Here is a 17,951-nt window from a genome sequence, read left to right as displayed (position 1 = left end):
TCGTTGCCGCAGCCGCTGCTGGAAACCGAGGTCTAGAGCTCCACAGTCATGAAGTCATAGAGTTCCTCTTCGCTCGTATCGTCCTGTAAGGGGCCTTGCAGTGGGCCCCGCGTGGAAAGGGCGGGAACTCGAGGTAGCGAGGGCCCCCGCCAATGGAGCAGCTCTCTAGAAAGCGAACCGACCAATGGGCGTGCGCCTGGAGATTTCCAGCCCTGGGGACCGAACAGATGTATTGAAGGCGAACGAGAACGACAGGAAAAGCGGAACTAAAGCCGAAGAACCTGTTTCAAATCCTGCCGTGGCATAGCCATGTCGGTTGGATAGAGGCAATGCAGAAGCTGTACGGTAATGGTCGGCGCCGAAGTGTAAGAATAGCGAAACTAATGCTAACATAGCAAGGCAAAATAGAAGTCTATATAGGCTGCGTCGCCTTTTAATACAATCTTACCTTCGGAACTGGAGGGAAATAAATGTTATCAATCTATTTTAATTAGTTTGATTGAAAAATACTAGTCAATACTTTTTACTATTAGAATAAAGCACTGTTTAGGCAAGCGGAAAATTCGCCCTGCTAATGGAACTGTATGGATCGGATGGCCTTACTGAATTTGTATTCGTTTGCCGTTTTCGCTAAATTCAAATTTAGCGCGCAAATTCAATTATTAATCAGCGTTCTTTCTTATAAGCCGACAATGGACAGCGACAGTTTGGTTCTCAGCGCCGTTACTAGCTCTTCTTAATATGCAATATGTCAGCTCTACAATTGCTCAAGTAGGTCACACCGATGACATTGGTAATCATGGAAGAGAGAGAGAAGCAGTTGTGCTTACGCTCGTATTAACTAATTGTCCTCTTCTTGAGATCGTCTGATAAATGGTGGTTCGTCTTCTCTATTGCTAGTTGACCCTTGAGCCTGATTTAAAGGACAAGTAAAGAAGTGGTATCTTGCTTTAATTCATCCAGATAGGATTCCTACTTGTTAAAACTTGTTGCTTTACCTACAGGAGTCTGTTAAGGTAGGGATTTACTTGAAGGTTTCAATCACTACGGTAGAATATACATCATATTCTTGCGACGTAGCGTTATTAGAGGTATCAGCCCTACCTAATCTCAAAGGTTTTAAACTAATTTAGCGAAGTATACATGAAGTATGCAGTTTATTAACTCATCTAGCGTACCGCATCAAGGCTCTTCCATTTTTTATAACGGTCAATAAATATTAAAGTTCTCCGCTAAGAAAACTTGCATTTAAATGGTGAATCGTTTCTTTTCTAAGTCTGTTATCCTTGTGTTAATTTCCTCCTAATGTAATAGTAATAACTTCGTAATGAAAATCACATAATGTACATAAAGCATGCAAAATGTAAGGTATAACATGTTTTGAACTATATGAATGCCTTGAGTGTAAGAAAATCCTTCTCTATATAAATTCTGTCAGTCTAATCAAAGTACAGAATTGGCTTAATAAGTAGTTATAGAACTGAAAAGGGTCTGTTGGGTATTATTTTTATCCAAAATGTGAAAAATGTTTTCTTGCAGTAATACGAAAGGAAAAATATTGAGGAACGTTCTAACTTCGACTTGCGCTATCGACCGTATCCGTTAAAAATGTATTAAGAAACTGCGACTGCTTTCTTGAGTTACTTTTTTACAGCGTAGCTTTCGTACTGCTTTCAATGCAACCAATAGAGAAATGCTCTGATGTCGACACAGCAAGCTCAGAAGCGTGCTTGTGTGGGTACAGCATTACCATTATGTGTCATCACCTACAAATCTTCCATAGAATTGTGTGCAATAGTTATAGGCGTACACTCGTTCAGGGGCTATAAACTTGGGCATCCATCATAAGTCCGTCGTGGTTAACGACTTTTTTGGGTAGTCCACAGCTATCTGCCCTAGATACGATTCGAAACCTCCTTGTACGCCTTGAGCTAAGTCATAATTATGAAAGCCCACCATACTCAGTCTTAGCCTCTACCTCGAAAACTCTGCTCTATGGCGTTTACCACATAGGCCTAGGACGGCCATTATTGAATGACGAATTGTCGTCGTTTCGCATACTTCATAATTTCATTTCCTCTTCATCTAGAGAGGCCACAAACGTTCACTTATTACTCAGAGGAGCACTCTGTCGTATGTCTTCATCTCACTAACAATGAATGAATGGAAATATGGGAAACTCCAATATAGACTTCCGGTACTTTAGCATCGATAACACAGAGTTTTAGGCTCACGATTTTTGCGGCCAGCCGTGCGCGACCCGTTGCAAATCGATGGGGACAAAACTGACCCCATTGGCTCTGCGGACAGGAACGATGAACTCTTACAGCTATTGGTATTAAACGTGAGAGAAGGTCAGAAAGGAAAAAATAGCCTAGATACACAATGCCACCGTGAGGGAAAATAAGTAGAAAGCATTGAACAAATAAGGGGTTGAAGCAAGGGTGCGGAAGAAGAGGAAAACTAGATAACGAAACATAGTAAAAGGTGGGGTCGTCGCCACAAGAAGATGGCAGAGCCCGAGAGAAGGGAGTTAATAGGGAATCATGGAATTTTAAGCGGGGAAAATCGCGGGTTTTTTTGGGATACTTCGGAGGAGGGATCTAGGGGCCCTAACAACTACGGTAAGAGCAGAATGAAGAAGAGAGGGAGGACGTCCTACAACTGAGAAGAAGTAAGAGCCAATTTAAAATTTTAGACACTTCATTTTTCAGGGTAAAAATTAAAACATTTTTGTTACCGCTAAGCTCCTTGAGACTCCAGCGTCGGGACTTTGAGAGGAACAGAATGAAAGAGCGGTGCAGCGATAGACTCTGAGGTAAAGGAAAAGCTCACCAGTGGCAGGATATGCGGCGTTCTAAACAGGCGCCCGGTACCAGCGAGCTATAGCGCTCGCCTTTAAGAAAGAAGAAGTAAGCGTGATGCAGCGTAGTGCAGGTCTTGCTAGTACCTACAGTAGCGCCCGTAGCGGCAGAAGTGAGAAAGATGAACAAAGAGGGAGAGAGGGGGGAGAAATATGAGCGATGGAGTCCCTATTCGCTCGCAGGTCTCTTGAGGGTTTATGCGAGCAAGCGAGTAAGCAGGTGAGCAAGTAGTATGAGTTTCTATCGTTGCACAACTAGCTCCTTGGCTTTTTTGGCTCTTTACTGCACCGTTCTAGCTTCTTTCGCAGGCCTATCATCATCTTTTTCCTCCTTCCCTTTAGCCACGATCCCCGAACGAGGACCACTCACGCTCGTGGGGGCGAGTGGCGAAGGCGGCCAGTCGACCGACCTACCGACTGAAGAGGACAAGGAATTTTTGGTTCCTTCGTCTTCGGCTACTCTTTTCCCCAGCAGCTCGTTCTTCAGCTTCTACTGACCTAACGCGGTGTCTCCACTATCCGCAGCCACCCGTTGCGGTGTGAGCTGGGTAATGTATTTTGTCTAATGTCTTTTCTCGCCACTGTCTGTGCGGATAGCGTGGCTAGCCGCGCGAACTGCATGCTATACAAACTTTTTCGTAGATCCTGTTCTTCACTGGTTTGTCGTCCTCTGCTTCTCTACTACAGCTGCATATCGCTGCTGGCTCACTATTACTACTACGCGAGCTATCACAAACGCGGCGAAAGGAAAGGAACAACGAGGACAGGAGTGAGCAAGCGAGCAGAGACGACGTCTTCATCTTCTCCAAGTAATAACGTCGTTGACTTTCTGAGTTCAGCGGTTCATGTATGCAGCGGTTCGACAATGCGGTGCCACTACGTTGGTTAAACTGAGCTTCTTCACTGCTCTTTATTCCCAGCGAACTATCACGCCAAGAACGAAGATACCCCCAAGCGTCCTATCATGCCTAGAATCTAAATGATGAATATATATTGCATTAGCCACAGGGTGCGCGGAAGCATCGAGGACAGTGGCTGGAGAGCGATGGCTATTGAGTGGCCGGCGCATCGGGAGCCTATTTAGAGTTTTTGGCAGTTCAGTTTTAAGTAGAAGGCGCGTCGGTTGTAATAAGTTACCTTCTAACTACCTTCTAACTAACCGCTATTTATTCGATTCTAAATAATGCGGTATGGTCCTATCATAATTTATTCATGCTCAGGAGTAAGCTAGCAGAGATTTTCAGAATGGCTTGTCTATCATTTCACTGAGCTAATTTAATCCCAAAATTACACTTTTTACGTTACTACAAGCTAATTAAGACATCGATCTTGTGCGCAACATGTTTTTGATTTGCTTTTACCAGATTGGACTCCGTTATGCCTAGATAAGAGGTATCATTTTAATGCCCTATGGAAAAAGTATTTTTTCGGCCTGGCCATTACACAGTGCTTTGTTTGACAAGCCATCGAAATCACCTTTAGTCTAAATAAACAGTCTGAAAGAATATGTGTCGATCTAGCTTTACATTGCTCCTACGCATAAAATTATCGGATGTTAGTCTCAATGCGTAGTTCCTATATATATTACTAGTTTTCTGATCGGTTAATTCATAGCTCCTCGAAAATGATTAGCAGATAATATTAAAAGCTAAGTATGAAACTTTTAGCTGCGGGAAGCTGCGCAGTTGATCTCTGGAGAAAACCATCAAAAATTGTCTTTACCAGTATCACAATACGACCAATGAATGTTTGTTTCGTCACAGTGCCCTATTATTTGTTTGGACTCAATTGGTCCGCTGGTACTTCTTCCCCCGCACCTTGTTTCGGCTGAATTTTTTTCTATCTCGTTTAGATGATTCCTATAGCCTCACCGGTTTGTGCGTTGCGGTCCGTTCGCCGACTTCATAAATCAACCAATCGCTCACGAGTCGTTGCTCTTCTCTCCCGCTCTCGTGTTTCGTTACTTTTGTTGCTGTTGGTACAGCTGTAGCTGCGTGAGTTACTAGACAAGCCGAGATGCGGCAGGCAGTAATGGCAGTTACGGCCAATGCGGTCGTGGTGCTTCGCCAACCGGCTCAGTGACAGGATCTACTTTTGCGCCGGAATCAGTAAGGGAGAAAAACGCACCAGCGTTCCCAATGAGTGAACTGGGGTAAGGTAAATGGGGCCGCTAGCGTCGATGTATGGGTAAGAGGGGCACTACATCGAGATCATCTTCTCCCAGGTGACCTCGCAGCGACAGCCGCTGCCGCCGCCACGACATTGCTGGTGCTCGCGACGCTCCGTCAACATTACTACTGCGACTACCCTCACACACACACGCTCTGCGCGTTGATGCTTGTCCCACCAACAGCTACAGCAGACTATCACAACTATAGGCCGCTGCCTCCATCACTGACTGACTGAAGCATTCATTCATCTTGCCTCCCCCCATCTGCTCCCCTAAGCGTTGCTTTCCGGCCCGCGGTCTTCGAGAACGGTGGCCACCCCAACCCCCTTCTTTTACCAGGAGACGACTCTCGGGAGGAACCAACCGACCAACCTGACTCCCACTACAGCGAACCGCGGTGGCTACGTTGCCGCCACCACTCAATCGAGAGGTACACCAGTATTGGGGGGGGGGAGGGGGGTAACACCTAAGATAGAGGAATGGGTATCTGTCAGGATCTGTGACGAGGGCTGGGAAGTCGCTATACTAATGGTTTTTATAATACTGCTCTCCGCCCCGTCGTCGAGCCGGTTACACACAGCCAGATCCAACACGGATGCAGCTGTACGCGATGCACACGCCGCATGTATAGGGTAGACTGAACGAAAGGTGCAGGCCAAGAAGCCAAACCCTTCTCTACTTTGTTTTGAGGTAGGACCTTAGTCGAGAGGACTCTACATGCATGGCTAGATGGCAGGCAGTGTCCATAAGAAGAAAGTAGCATGTCTCGAGTAATATACGCACAAGCGTATTTGAGCGCCATCTCGGAAGAAGTGGACCGACACGCTGGGCAGATGGAAGAAACACAGGCAGGTAGACGAAGAGGAAAGCACGTTCAGCAGGCCATGGTGAGGTCGTCGTTTGACGAAACCGCCCAAAAGGGAACGCAAAGCGGCATACCCCTACTCACACGAAATCAGCAGATTTGGGCCAGTTTGTCGGGAGTTGAAGCATACGGTCAGGCGCATTGGGCCGTCACCCTTATGATCTACCTGACTTACCCAGTACCATGTCAGCTGATCACTTTGCCTACTGCTCGGCTGTTGAGGGATGACAAAGCATCAAATGGAACAAGACCTGTGAAGTTAGCATGAAATGCTGTTCGCCATCATGCCGATGGCTCATCAGAATACAGATACGCAGAATAGGTACAAGATACAATTGCATTCGTGCCAGCGTCAATGAAGCGATATGCATTGGGCCAAACTAGATGACCTAGTAGGGTTAAATCGAGTACCTTTAAGAGCAGAGATCTTGCAGGTTGCATGATAACTGAGCACGGACGTGCGTTAATGCGTATGATTACTGTCAAATACGAGCAGCTATTCAAAATTATTCTGCTTCCGTGCAGAACATACAGCATGTGTTTAAATCGTACCGGCTTATTGAACTTTTTACAGACATATACCTATATGCTACTTAAGACTAATAATCCAATTTATATAGAAAAGTTAAACACGCCAGTAGATAACTATATATATATATATATATATATATATATATATATATATATATATATATAACGTCAGAGTTATAACTTACCTAACTAAGTTTAAAACAGTGCCTGTTGCAAAACAAGTGACTGAGAATGAAACCAGATCTTTTCGACTGTTTAATTGAAATTGTCCACGTAGTCGTATGGTGAATAGTGATGGCATACACTATTTGAGTCAATGGTTACATGACTCGTTTGTTTAGGGTGAATTACCCCAATAACGTTGGCGTTTAAACTGCAGCGATGTATTATTGCTCTGGGCTCAATTGGCCATTCTAAGCTCGGATATAAACCGGAAGCTCCAAAATACTATCTGCTGATATAATAATATATATAATGATATAATAATAAAAATATAATTATAGCTGATGCGGGTAGACTCGATGAACTATGTAGTGTTGTTTTTAGGTCGGCACATAATCGGTTACCGATATAATGTAAGTTCAACGTATTCAACAATTTAATATTTACACCGTGACAAACATAGCTTTATTTTAAGACAAATCAAAAAGCATACAAAAGTATTCCCGGCAACGAAACTCTCCGATGTGAGGTTAGAAAACTAACGAGAATGTTTCAGACCTTACAAGTCTAAATGCCATATTGACGACATTGTGTAAAGTGATACTACTGCTAGCGGAAATCACGTTGGCTTACCCAGTGCGGCCATATGAGAAGATCTAAGATCGAACAAATAACAGAAAACTGATTGTTAAACATACATATTCTCTAAAATAGAGGTTTGTTACATTGGGTTCGTAGGTACTCATTCTACTGGACAAAAAAGATTGATTTATCCAGGTGAGCAGTACGCTTCTTTTGCAGCGAAATCATAAACACCTATCTGATCATTAAATCACCTATTCATTTCAATGTGTACCATGAGTGACAATAATGCTGCGGGCTTGGGTCGATTCAGGTGCTGAACTTGAACGCCAACATCATTTCGGCCTTGCAGTCGACGTTCCAAATGCATTGGTTTCAGGGATAACCGAATTAACGTTCTTGATGATCTCTCATCACTCGGAGTGCCTTTTAGGAGTTAATCAGGTGCCACTTGAAAGAAAAATTCATCATGACAGAAACTGGGACGCTAATCGAATCGCAGTACCTAACGCAGGAGAACGCCGCAACTGACGCGTCAGATACTTTATGGAATGCCGTCCAACCACAAGTAACGCAGCACAAAAAACCTGCTTCACGTGGTACTAGTGGAAAACATGGCGGACGCGGTTCTAGTTATACCAGAAGTACGCCATCACCCATCCTCAGCCAAAACCAGATCGTTCCTTCAAATAGTCAACAGGACTTAGCAACTGAGGATGAGAGTTCGTTCATCGTACAGGTACGAAGTTTCCGAATTTTTTTGTACAAAATGAATAAAATCAGGCTACTGTATACGCTGCACTAAAAGTTTGTTGTGGCTGATTTAACGCTTCTAAGTTTTCAAACATCGCTATATTCCAGGTGGCAAACAACGCGTGTACCACTATAGAAAACTAGATGCGGTTATAGATCGGTAGAGAGGGTAAACGACAATTTCAGTTTTGCCATATCGTCATCCGTTTACTTAGTTAAATCGAATGGCTTTTTGTGGAGTATCTCTAACTGTGCCTACGCAAACATGTAGTCTTTGTGGAGGTGTGCTACTAAGATTATGGACTATTGTTAGGTAACATCTTCAGAATCGATTAGAATAGAGTCGGCTGCAAGTACATAACATATTTTGTGTGCGTTACGTTTGCTGCACACTACTAAATCTATCTCAATGAATCAACAACTGTTATACGAGAAATGTTCGATGGAACGGTGATCCGGGAGTTCCGCAACAGGTAATTAACACTGTATTGTGTCATAACATTGTCATAAATACTCAATAGGAGATTGATCTTCTGCAAAGACAAGGTATTAATGTGGCCGACATAAACAAGCTCAAAAGCGCTGGCATTTGCACAGTGAAAGGGGTTCAGATGACAACCCGGAAAAAGTTAATTAATATCAAAGGACTATCGGAAGTGAAGGTTGACAAAATCAAGGAGGCGGCTGCTAAAGTCGATAGATGTTGTAACGGATTCACGACTGCGCGCCTGTATGGCGAACAAAGACGTTGCATATTTCACGTGTCAACCGGTTCGTCGAAATTGGACGCAATCTTGGGTGGAGGCCTTCAGAGTATGGGCATCACTGAGGTGTTTGGTGAGTTCCGCTGTGGTAAGACTCAAATTTCACATACCTGCTGTGTAACGTGTCAGATACCCGTTGAAGATACAAATTATCCTGGCGGGAAGGCTCTTTTCATCGACACTGAAAATACATTTCGGCCGGATCGGTTACGTAACATTGCCGCACGATTCGGCTTTGATGGCGACATGATTCTGGATAACGTACTGTACGCACGGGCATTCACGTCTGATCACCAGATGGAGCTACTCGACCTAGCTGCTGCGAAATTTCACGAGGAACGCGGAGTTTTTAAACTGCTCGTCATAGACTCTGTGATGGCTCTCTTTAGGTGCGGGTGTTCTCACAATCTTATTGAATAAGTATTATTTGTTAATACGATACTCGTTTATAGGCTGTTTACTTGATCTAGAAATATCGTAAATATATGATGTATTTGATATATGCAGTTGGAAATGAGAAATGTTCGCAGAAGGCATAAATATTTACACAAGCACCTCAATCACCGTATTTGTTTATAATAAAATTTAATTGTAGAAACTTTAATAACCAAGGTAGGTGGATTATTCAAGCTCTGAGTTGATATGAGAGTCGGATCAAGTGCCAAGGACTGACTTCAGTGCAACAATAATCCACGTGAGTAATTAATATACTTAACATTCACTTTTTTTAATTTAGAGTTGACTACTGTGGACGTGGTGAGCTTGCAGAACGGCAGCAAAAGCTCGGTCAGCTGATGTCGCGACTTCAAAAGATCTCAGAAGAGTATAACATCTCCGTGCTCATCACGAATCAAATGACTGCTGACCCCGGAGTTACAATGACATTTCAAGCTGACCCAAAGAAGCCAATCGGAGGCCATATCCTGGCTCATGCCTCGACGACCCGCGTTCAACTCCGTAAATGTCGTGGAGATACGCGCATTGCGAAAATCTATGACTCGCCAGAACTCCCTGAAGAAGAGGCTACTTTTGCCATCACTCTCGGCGGCGTTACGGATGCTGGAGAGTAGTGCTCTTGAGATCAACAGCTATTACCACGTTCTTAATATTACTACATCCGTCCTATCAATTTAACACTCGTACTCATGAAATCTCAAATCCAATGTAAACTAGCAAGCAAATTCGAATTATTTGCAACCTTTTATTCAAGTAAATTGAGTGCATCACATTGAAGGCTAGTCGAACGACTAGTTTATCCGCTGAAACAAGCACAAATAGACAGTGGAATTTCATGTCTAGCACTATTTATAAAAACATCGCACTGAAGTGAACGTAGAAACCTCTTAAACTGAGGGATATGCAAAAGATAGATTCTCAGTTACAGTGGCAACTATCAAAGTCGATGGGATATCCTTTTTGTGGGAAATTAGCTCTCTTCATTTCTCTTTCTTGTACTGAAATGTAGTTCTTCTATTGCGAAGGGCTCTCGGCTCTAAGCTTCGTTAATCTGTAGTCTTCGCAGTTCGGCAGTACTTCGAAACCGTGGATAGTCAAAGTACCTAACCAACTAGATGGGATAGATGAAGCGTATTTGCTTTTCACATAATCCAGATACTTCCTTAAAGTGGAACCAACTTTTGATGACTTTCACAAATTACGATTAGAGTCCTAATCTTATAGAATAAGTTAGAAGTTAAATGTTGTTCTAACAGCTATAACCGATAAAGACGTAGGAGAAACGAAAGAAACGTAATCGTTAGAAGTAAAGTCTTCGGCACAATATCACTAAAGACTGGTCAACAAACAAATATTTATTGAAAAAGCGTTTAAGATATTACCGGAATTCATATTTTTAGGTAAATAATTCCTGCCTCATGGCAACAGTTATATAATTCACCTAGCAACTCTCACGAAAGATTTATAAACTTTCCGCAGATACGTACGCTTCCAAAGCTCAACACCAGGTTTGGTTGGAACTAGAGATGCTCTAATGTTTTATGGAACACAGTGGGCCAGGTTAGAAATTGCCCAGTTTAGGGTATTTTTTCTGAAAACGTTATCAGTTTTTAAATAAAAAGCAGCATTATCGATATATATATCATTATCGATATCAACTATTGCTTTACTTACGGTTTCTATTTTTAAGGCTGGAAGTTGTAACCATGTGTTACAAATTGACGATATGTAGATTAACTTCATGCATATAAGGTCTCTCTCTATACTTCGAGAAGGTACTACTCAACACTAATCCATAAACAATGATACGCTGTAATAGGAAACTGCTTGGACGATATAATTGCAGACTGAGGCGGGATGCTATATCTTGTCCTAGTCTGCAATTAGATATTATATTAGAACCACTTATATTGGGATCGCAAATCACTAAGTTTTTCTATTCAGCTAAGACCTTGAGTACGTAAACCAAGCACCCCATAGTATGTTGGAGTTTCGCTTATTTTGATGTTAAATCTACCGTATTTGGCAACACGAAGAATTCAATTATGCTATCTATAACCGGGAGCGGTGTCACCACAAGCCAAGATTCATAAGATATTAATGCCACCACAGAGATTCATCACTGCACCTATGAAAACTTTCCTACCGTTTTTCATTCATATGGCGTTCTTTTCCTTCGCCGGAATCACAATTCATAAACATCAAAACGATAACAAGTAGTATCTCGTCATAAGAAATGCACTTTATTTTTCAAAAAAGAAAATTTGCACATGCATGCGTGCACACTTATACATTCTCTCTAAGTGTTCCCTATTTTATCCTTACACATTTCTTTTCATTCGACAGCCTGATTCACGAACTTATTAGCGGTTACAAATTCTACCAAACATTCTGTACAAGTAAAGTTACTGAGTAAATTCCTTTTTGTTTTTGATACTCTTCGATAACCGTAAATCGTTATTAAATATCGACAGACCTCTTCGACTTTAAACCTCCACCATTTTATACTACCTGTCAACACACACTTTCACTCTGTTCAGCTGCATGTTAATATCGCTACTGTAATCAATATTATAAGTGATAATCTTTAAAAATGACTTGTCGCCACCTTGAGTAAATGGCGAGTACTATCCTGGTTGGTTCATAGCAAGCAATCGACCCCCTTTTACCAAAGCTTACAACTCGTAACAGAAAAATCCGCAGTCTCTGATCATTTCTAGGACACCATCGTAAAGGGATGGGAGGAAGCAAGCCAGATGCGTGTCATTTTCCAGAGGTTCACCTTTCCTAATAGGCCGAATGAATTTTTGAGGCGTTTATATTATTAGAGTTGTTCGGCCTGATTTAATTGGGCCTAGTCTGGCCCAGTTGCTATGTATCGGTGGTTTAGCATTGCGATTCAGCCTTGGCTAGATTCGCAAGCATTCTCCTACCAAAATAGAGAGCAAACGGTGCCGCCCACGTGAGGAGGCGCAGTGTAATGAACATGTTATTGCCTAAGTAGAAGAGATACTCGATGTAGAGGATGGCTCCGAGCGATGCCTGGAACAGAAGTGACGATGGAGTTATGGTCGACATCGATATGCCAACTTTCATCCATAGGAACAGCATCAGGCCGAACAGGCCAATGATTACAAGACAGAAGACATTTGAGACGACAACAGGCGGTCTTTTTTCCGGCTTGCGGAACGTGTGCACGATGTCGGGCTTGCGCGCAAAATAGTCTTCTGGCGGTGAACCGGGCTGAGAAAACTTAATTTCTACATCAGATATCGTCCAACGGAATGACTGGATTTTCGAGTCGCCAACGATGAGAGACAGCTCGTATTTGCCATTAAGGCTATCGAAGAGTTTGGCCTTCGTTTTCAGATCCAGATCGAGTTTGTATAGGTTCTTGCTGTCAGCATTTGGCAGCAGGATAACCTCCGTGTGAAGAGATGCCAGCCGCACGAAAACCTGCTGAGGTTGAATTGTCACACCGGCTGCATCAACCACCGAAAATGTGAGTTGCAATCGTTGTTCGTCGGTCATTTGCAGGTAAGGCCCCTTCTGTAAATGACCTACACTTTGGAAGCCCTGCGACCAGTCGGCAGCTGATACCTCATCTACTACCCGAATCTTGAAATCGTCAACTGTCACTTGCTTGGGCGGCAGCTTCGTAGGAGCCTGACCATGGACACCGCAGCTGGACAAAGATAGCAACGTTACTATTGCAACGCCTATTCTCGCTCTTATCATTGTGGAAGCAGGAGGCTCGTTTACGTACATGTTCACAGTTCGATACGGTTTGACGTTCCCACTACACAGTAAACACCTATACAATCGAACACTAACGCACTCTGACAGTTAACACTAACACAAAGGATCAGGTCGATACATGCGAACAGAAGATGTTTGCTTGCCGGCACATTGACCGGTCGCAAACAAATATGGCCACCTTAACAGCTGATAGTTGACACGTAGACTTTATCATCCATACGTACTTTTACCATAACGAGTCAATAACAAGCGTCGATAAAAAAAAAACTGCCTTAAAAACTTTTTCTCTCTTAGGTATTCTTTGATTATTATTATAAATTGTAAGTCAAACTAGCAGCAATGGGATGATTTCCTATAACTCACACGCAATCAGCTGTGGCGGGAGAATTCAAAATTAGGCTATTACATGAAGCACAACCGCCGTGACTTACCAGTCAGAGAGGTATTGGCTACTCATCTTAATATATTCAATTTATGTCTGTATTACTACAATATTACTATCTGTGTCTTGACTTGTATTTATGCTTTATCTATTAAATTCGCACATTTTTAAAGATGTCAAATGCTATGTTAAAACTATAATGGATGACACACACGATAGAAAAGGCCAACAAAAGCTAAGAAACGTCTGGTAACGATAATGTACCTCTACAACTTACGTATTGTTACTACGCCGTATGCTATTGTGCGTACGTATGTTTACGGAAAACAATTCGAGAGAAACTGCGTAATTTGCAACTTCAAAGGATAGGTCCACCTATTATGGTTCCATTTTATTAGAGCGTAGCTCTTTTAGTACAATATTATAACGCAAGTTGCAGATACACGTCCTTATTGCCCTACTATTTGTTAGGGTACTCTTGACATGTTCTGTCTGCACAAATAAGAGGAGACTCGAATCTAAATTTTGAAAATCAACTTTTGAGGGGTGCATGCAAGTTTCGGTGTGAATTTATACTGATTTTAAATGACTCATACATCCATATATGTTTCAAGTTGAAATTAACTTATTGTTATATTTGTTGGTAATTCTTTCGCGAACTCAGACATAAAACGCATCCCATTGTACGAATATTGCGGGAATTTTATTTTAATAGTAATATTACTAAATAGTTTTTTTTTGTTGATGCAGAGTGGAACCTTTGAAGCAGTTACCTATTCTCCATTGATTCGCTGCTTTCAAACAAAGCACTTGTCCAAGCTTTGGACCAATCAAATGTTTAATTAAAACTGATTCATAATTCGTGAAGGGCCTTTTCAACAGTATCTCTGTTTCTAGTACAACACAACAAGGAATAAACAGGACACCGACTAGAAATAGGAATCATTCACGAATTACTACTTCTGTAACGAGCGCCAAAAAAACGAACAGAAATCTGATGTCTCTATTTCGTTTTTGTTGGCAAAAAATAACCTCTAGGAGAGCTGACAAACTAGCAGGAGATCAGCAACCTGATTTAGTACACGTTTATATTTCGTATAATGATTCGGTGATTGCCGGCGCCAGCGAGTTTCCGATAGTTCCGTTTGCAGCTACACCGCGGGAGATATTCCTCGGCATTGTTCTCGTCAAGCTTGTCAAGGTTTCTTCACTAAGAAGTTTATCCCTTGTTAGCTATTCAGATGGCTGATTTCAAAAGTTGGTCTTTTTGAGCGAACCCCTAACCGCGCACGGGAGCGCTATCGAAACTCGAGGGGTAAAGCCTCTGAAGGCGCTTGTCAAGAAAGAAAGGGTTCAACCTCCGTTTTGTTTCCTCGATTTCCCCTTGCTCTCTGCCTGTCCTTTTGACTGACTGTCATTTTGGGTCGGTCCACCTTCAATAGTTTGCCGCCGTCGCTACAGCGTCTTTTGCTATCCCTTCGGGGGGAGCTTAAGCTACCCTCCGGTATACTGGCAAGATTTCGTTTCTTCGTCCTGTCTTTCATTGGTTCTGTGTTTAGGGTTTTCTGACCCATTTGTAGATCTTCTTCGCTGCTGTCTACCTCGTCGGTCGGTACTAGGCGCCCCAGTCGTTCTGACTGGAGCGTCTACTACTGTAGCTCTGTTCCGGGAGTTTGGGGCAGGATTTTTGTGCGATATCGGTACGACGTATTTACCTATACTAGCCTATGGGGCGGGTATTAACTCATATGATGATCCAGCTGCAACGGTTCATGCTCTCAGTAGCGAAGCCACAAGAGAACTAAATGATCTAGTGGAGTTTGTATGTTATGTGTTCGCCTCGAGAGTTTATCAACATCTTTATTCAAATCAGCTAGATAAAGGATATATAGTAATCACCTTAGCCTGGCTTGTATTACTATCTTTTACTAACTGAGGCTGTAATAGAGCCAGCCATCTGAAACAACGCTCATGTTCCAGACAGAAACTTCGGAATACTTAAACATCAGACAGATAAGAGTCCATATTGTAACCATGTGTGTAATATAATTTTTCAAGGATGAACCCAATTTTCAAACGCTTTACGTTGAATTGTGTTCCAGGAAATGCACGTCACTATAGTGACGCTGCGAAATAGCATGTCTACCGTGCGACCCCCTCTGTTGAAATGACTGAACTGATAAATGTGCCGTTTCTCGTTCACCGGTCTGTTAAGCATCTATTGACCATTGGCCACATTCATATATCGGTGATAAACACATAATTGAATTATGAGACGGAAACATTTAGCACGGGACAGTAAAATTTAAAAAGTTACATTTTAATAAGTTAAGAAATCAACTGTAAACGTGTGCCTTTCAAACGATTTCGTTTTGATTGTGGCTTTATATTTTGAGTATATCTTGCGTACTTACACGTCGATCGCATGGTATGAGCTCGATTACAATCCATTTGGGTGCATACGCAGGAGGAATCTAAGTTCTAGTTATTCGATTGGATTGGAAACACCGTAATGATCACAACCGGCCACTTAATGGTGTTCGATCAAAATTTAAGATTGCAAGTCATGCTGAATACGATAAGCTCTTATGTTGGCAACGTGTTCGTGGCTCCTAAGTTACTAATTAAGCTACATCACCACACCGTTTTTGGCAGAAAATAATGTATTCAAAGCTAAAAACGATCAGGCGTTTATTTCAGCGCCAATCAAGAGGCCAGACCAGCAAGCTGCTATTATAAATTCCGCTCCTTTAGGGTTCTGCGTCATGTTGAATGTATTAGACGAACCGGCGGGGAACGGAACGGGAAGAAGGACGCCTTAAAAGAGTCCCCGCTTATTTTTCACCCATAATGAATTTTCTCGTATAAGCGCCGTCCTAACATTTCCTGCTCTACTGGGATTTCGCTCCATTAATTGCTCAAGATAAGATTTGACATACACTCCATTACTGTCGTCAGATGCCCAATAAAATACTGAGATATGGAAAGAAGACATGACGATTAATTGCGCTCTAAATCAGAGGCACTTCGAAAAGGAGTGATACTTTGCGTATAAATATCTAATATACCAATATGTCCTATTATATTCGGTGCCATGACGAGAAACATTGTAAAATTCCAATGTAACAAATTCCGTAGCATAGATTTACTCGTTGCCTGATAATGGTAGGCCTTGGCAGCCCAGGAATCAATTCGTTTACGAACTTCTTTCACGCGGGCTCCTTAACTGATCCGACAATCTGAAGGTTAGTAATTCACTAATCTAATAGGACTAGTAGATATTTCGTAGTAAAAATTTTTGAAAATGTCCTAGCATCTGCAGAGTACAGCGTCCATGCTCCGATTTTTCGTTTCACCGCGATTTGCTTTTTCAATGAAGTGGCCACTACTTTATTTAGTGACCAAAAAAAAAATATGAAGCATTGGCTGTATCATCCTTCGACACATTTAGTCAACTCTATTTACTTACTCACGTAGTTATTGCCACTAATAGAACGTGCATAGGTAAAAAGACATTAAAAAAAAGTAAATTTAAAAGTAGAAAATACTTTTATTTCAGCAGCTATATTCATTTAGCATGTGTAATATAAAGTATAAGCTTTGGTTTATCTTTTTTGCATGAGTTTCATTTCATCGTCAGGCTCAAGCTCACTTCGGCAGAATCTACTTAATCGCCAATTTAGATTGTATACAGATCCTGAAAGGAATGAAAAACCTAGCATACTTAGATCATTAGGTAAATACTTCGACGGCCAGTTTAAAAACAATTGTACATGGTCGAAACTAAAATACACACAATTGTTATAAAAAAATTAAAGCGTATGGCTCAAGTACGGGATCATCACTAAAACTGACCTCATTAAGGCCTGAATGTATTAAATGTGTTAAGTAGATGAACATACGTATGTCCTTGTGTATTGTACCTTCTACAAGTATAGCATAGGGTCTACTGAATTAGTTTGGGAGGATAGAAACGGTCAGCAGTTAATATTCGGTTGGGATAAAAGTTCTTGCTTACATGAAAATTTTATTTCACCGATGATCTCGTCCAGACGAGAACCTAACATTACTAACGGGGTGCTTGTTAGTTTAACGTCGTCGTAGGCCAATACAATACGTCTCTCCTTACGGCTAAGGCTAGGCAGCTTTTTCGCATGCTGGAAGGTTCCTGTTGGTTGCTGGAAGTCATCCTCGTTTGACTCTATTATGCTATCGCTGACCTCACAGCATTTTTCAAGATTGATGAAGGATGGTTTTATTTCGGTATCTTCTTTTTGCAAATTCATACTTGACTTGACATCAATGTACTCTTCGGATGGAAGCTCCTCGAGAACCTCAAGGTCGTCCATTGGGGTCAACACGACCTCGTCTTTTATTTCGGCTTTGATAACTGGCAGTTCGCCAATCGGTGTGAACTTAAGATCGAATCCGCAGAGTGAAAGAACCTCCGAGAGGCGTTTATCGAGGGCGTCTTGCAGAAGATTACGGTGGTATTCAAGCACGTGGCATACCCATGTCGTTTCAAAGACAGGCTTCTCACAGAGAGAGCAAGCGAGACGTTGAAAGGGGTCAGACGAAGCTTTGAAGATGAACCACGGTTGGTCTAAGGGAACGTGTTGTGCCAAAATGTGCTCAAGAAGAGCTTGTGACTTGGTCCAATGCTG

The 17,951-nt window shown here is 42.1% G+C and overlaps 2 protein-coding genes across 2 annotated transcripts; one reads left to right on the top strand and one right to left on the bottom strand.

Moving 5' to 3' along the window:
- The first annotated feature begins 7,642 nt into the window (after positions 1 to 7,642).
- LOC111271683 (meiotic recombination protein DMC1 homolog) lies at positions 7,643 to 9,760 on the top strand. Its single transcript, XM_022852629.1, has 3 exons — positions 7,643 to 7,912; positions 8,448 to 9,079; positions 9,427 to 9,760. Exons 1-3 carry the CDS (start codon positions 7,643 to 7,645, stop codon positions 9,758 to 9,760), a joined length of 1,236 nt encoding a protein of 411 aa, XP_022708364.1.
- Positions 9,761 to 11,368: 1,608 nt separating this feature from the next.
- On the bottom strand, positions 11,369 to 13,084 carry OstDelta (oligosaccharide transferase delta subunit). The gene has a single exon (XM_022852631.2). The coding sequence runs from the start codon at positions 12,912 to 12,914 to the stop codon at positions 12,033 to 12,035; it is 882 nt and encodes a 293-aa protein (XP_022708366.1). The 5' UTR covers positions 12,915 to 13,084; the 3' UTR covers positions 11,369 to 12,032.
- Positions 13,085 to 17,951: the final 4,867 nt, after the last annotated feature.

Source organism: Varroa jacobsoni, unplaced genomic scaffold (genome assembly GCF_002532875.2).
Source record: "Varroa jacobsoni isolate VJ856 unplaced genomic scaffold, vjacob_1.0 contig00872, whole genome shotgun sequence".
Lineage (NCBI taxonomy): Eukaryota > Metazoa > Arthropoda > Arachnida > Mesostigmata > Varroidae > Varroa > Varroa jacobsoni.
This window is presented reverse-complemented; position numbering and strand designations above follow the sequence as displayed.

Excerpts from the sequence above, each read along its gene's own strand:
- LOC111271683 (XM_022852629.1), top strand. The coding sequence starts at position 7,643 with ATGACAGAAACTGGGACGCTAATCGAATCGCAGTACCTAACGCAGGAG. Across the intron at positions 7,913-8,447 it reads AGAGTTCGTTCATCGTACAG|GAGATTGATCTTCTGCAAAG; the intron begins GTACGAAGTTTC and ends AATACTCAATAG. Across the intron at positions 9,080-9,426 it reads TCTGTGATGGCTCTCTTTAG|AGTTGACTACTGTGGACGTG; the intron begins GTGCGGGTGTTC and ends TTTTTAATTTAG.
- OstDelta (XM_022852631.2), bottom strand. The coding sequence starts at position 12,914 with ATGTACGTAAACGAGCCTCCTGCTTCCACAATGATAAGAGCGAGAATA.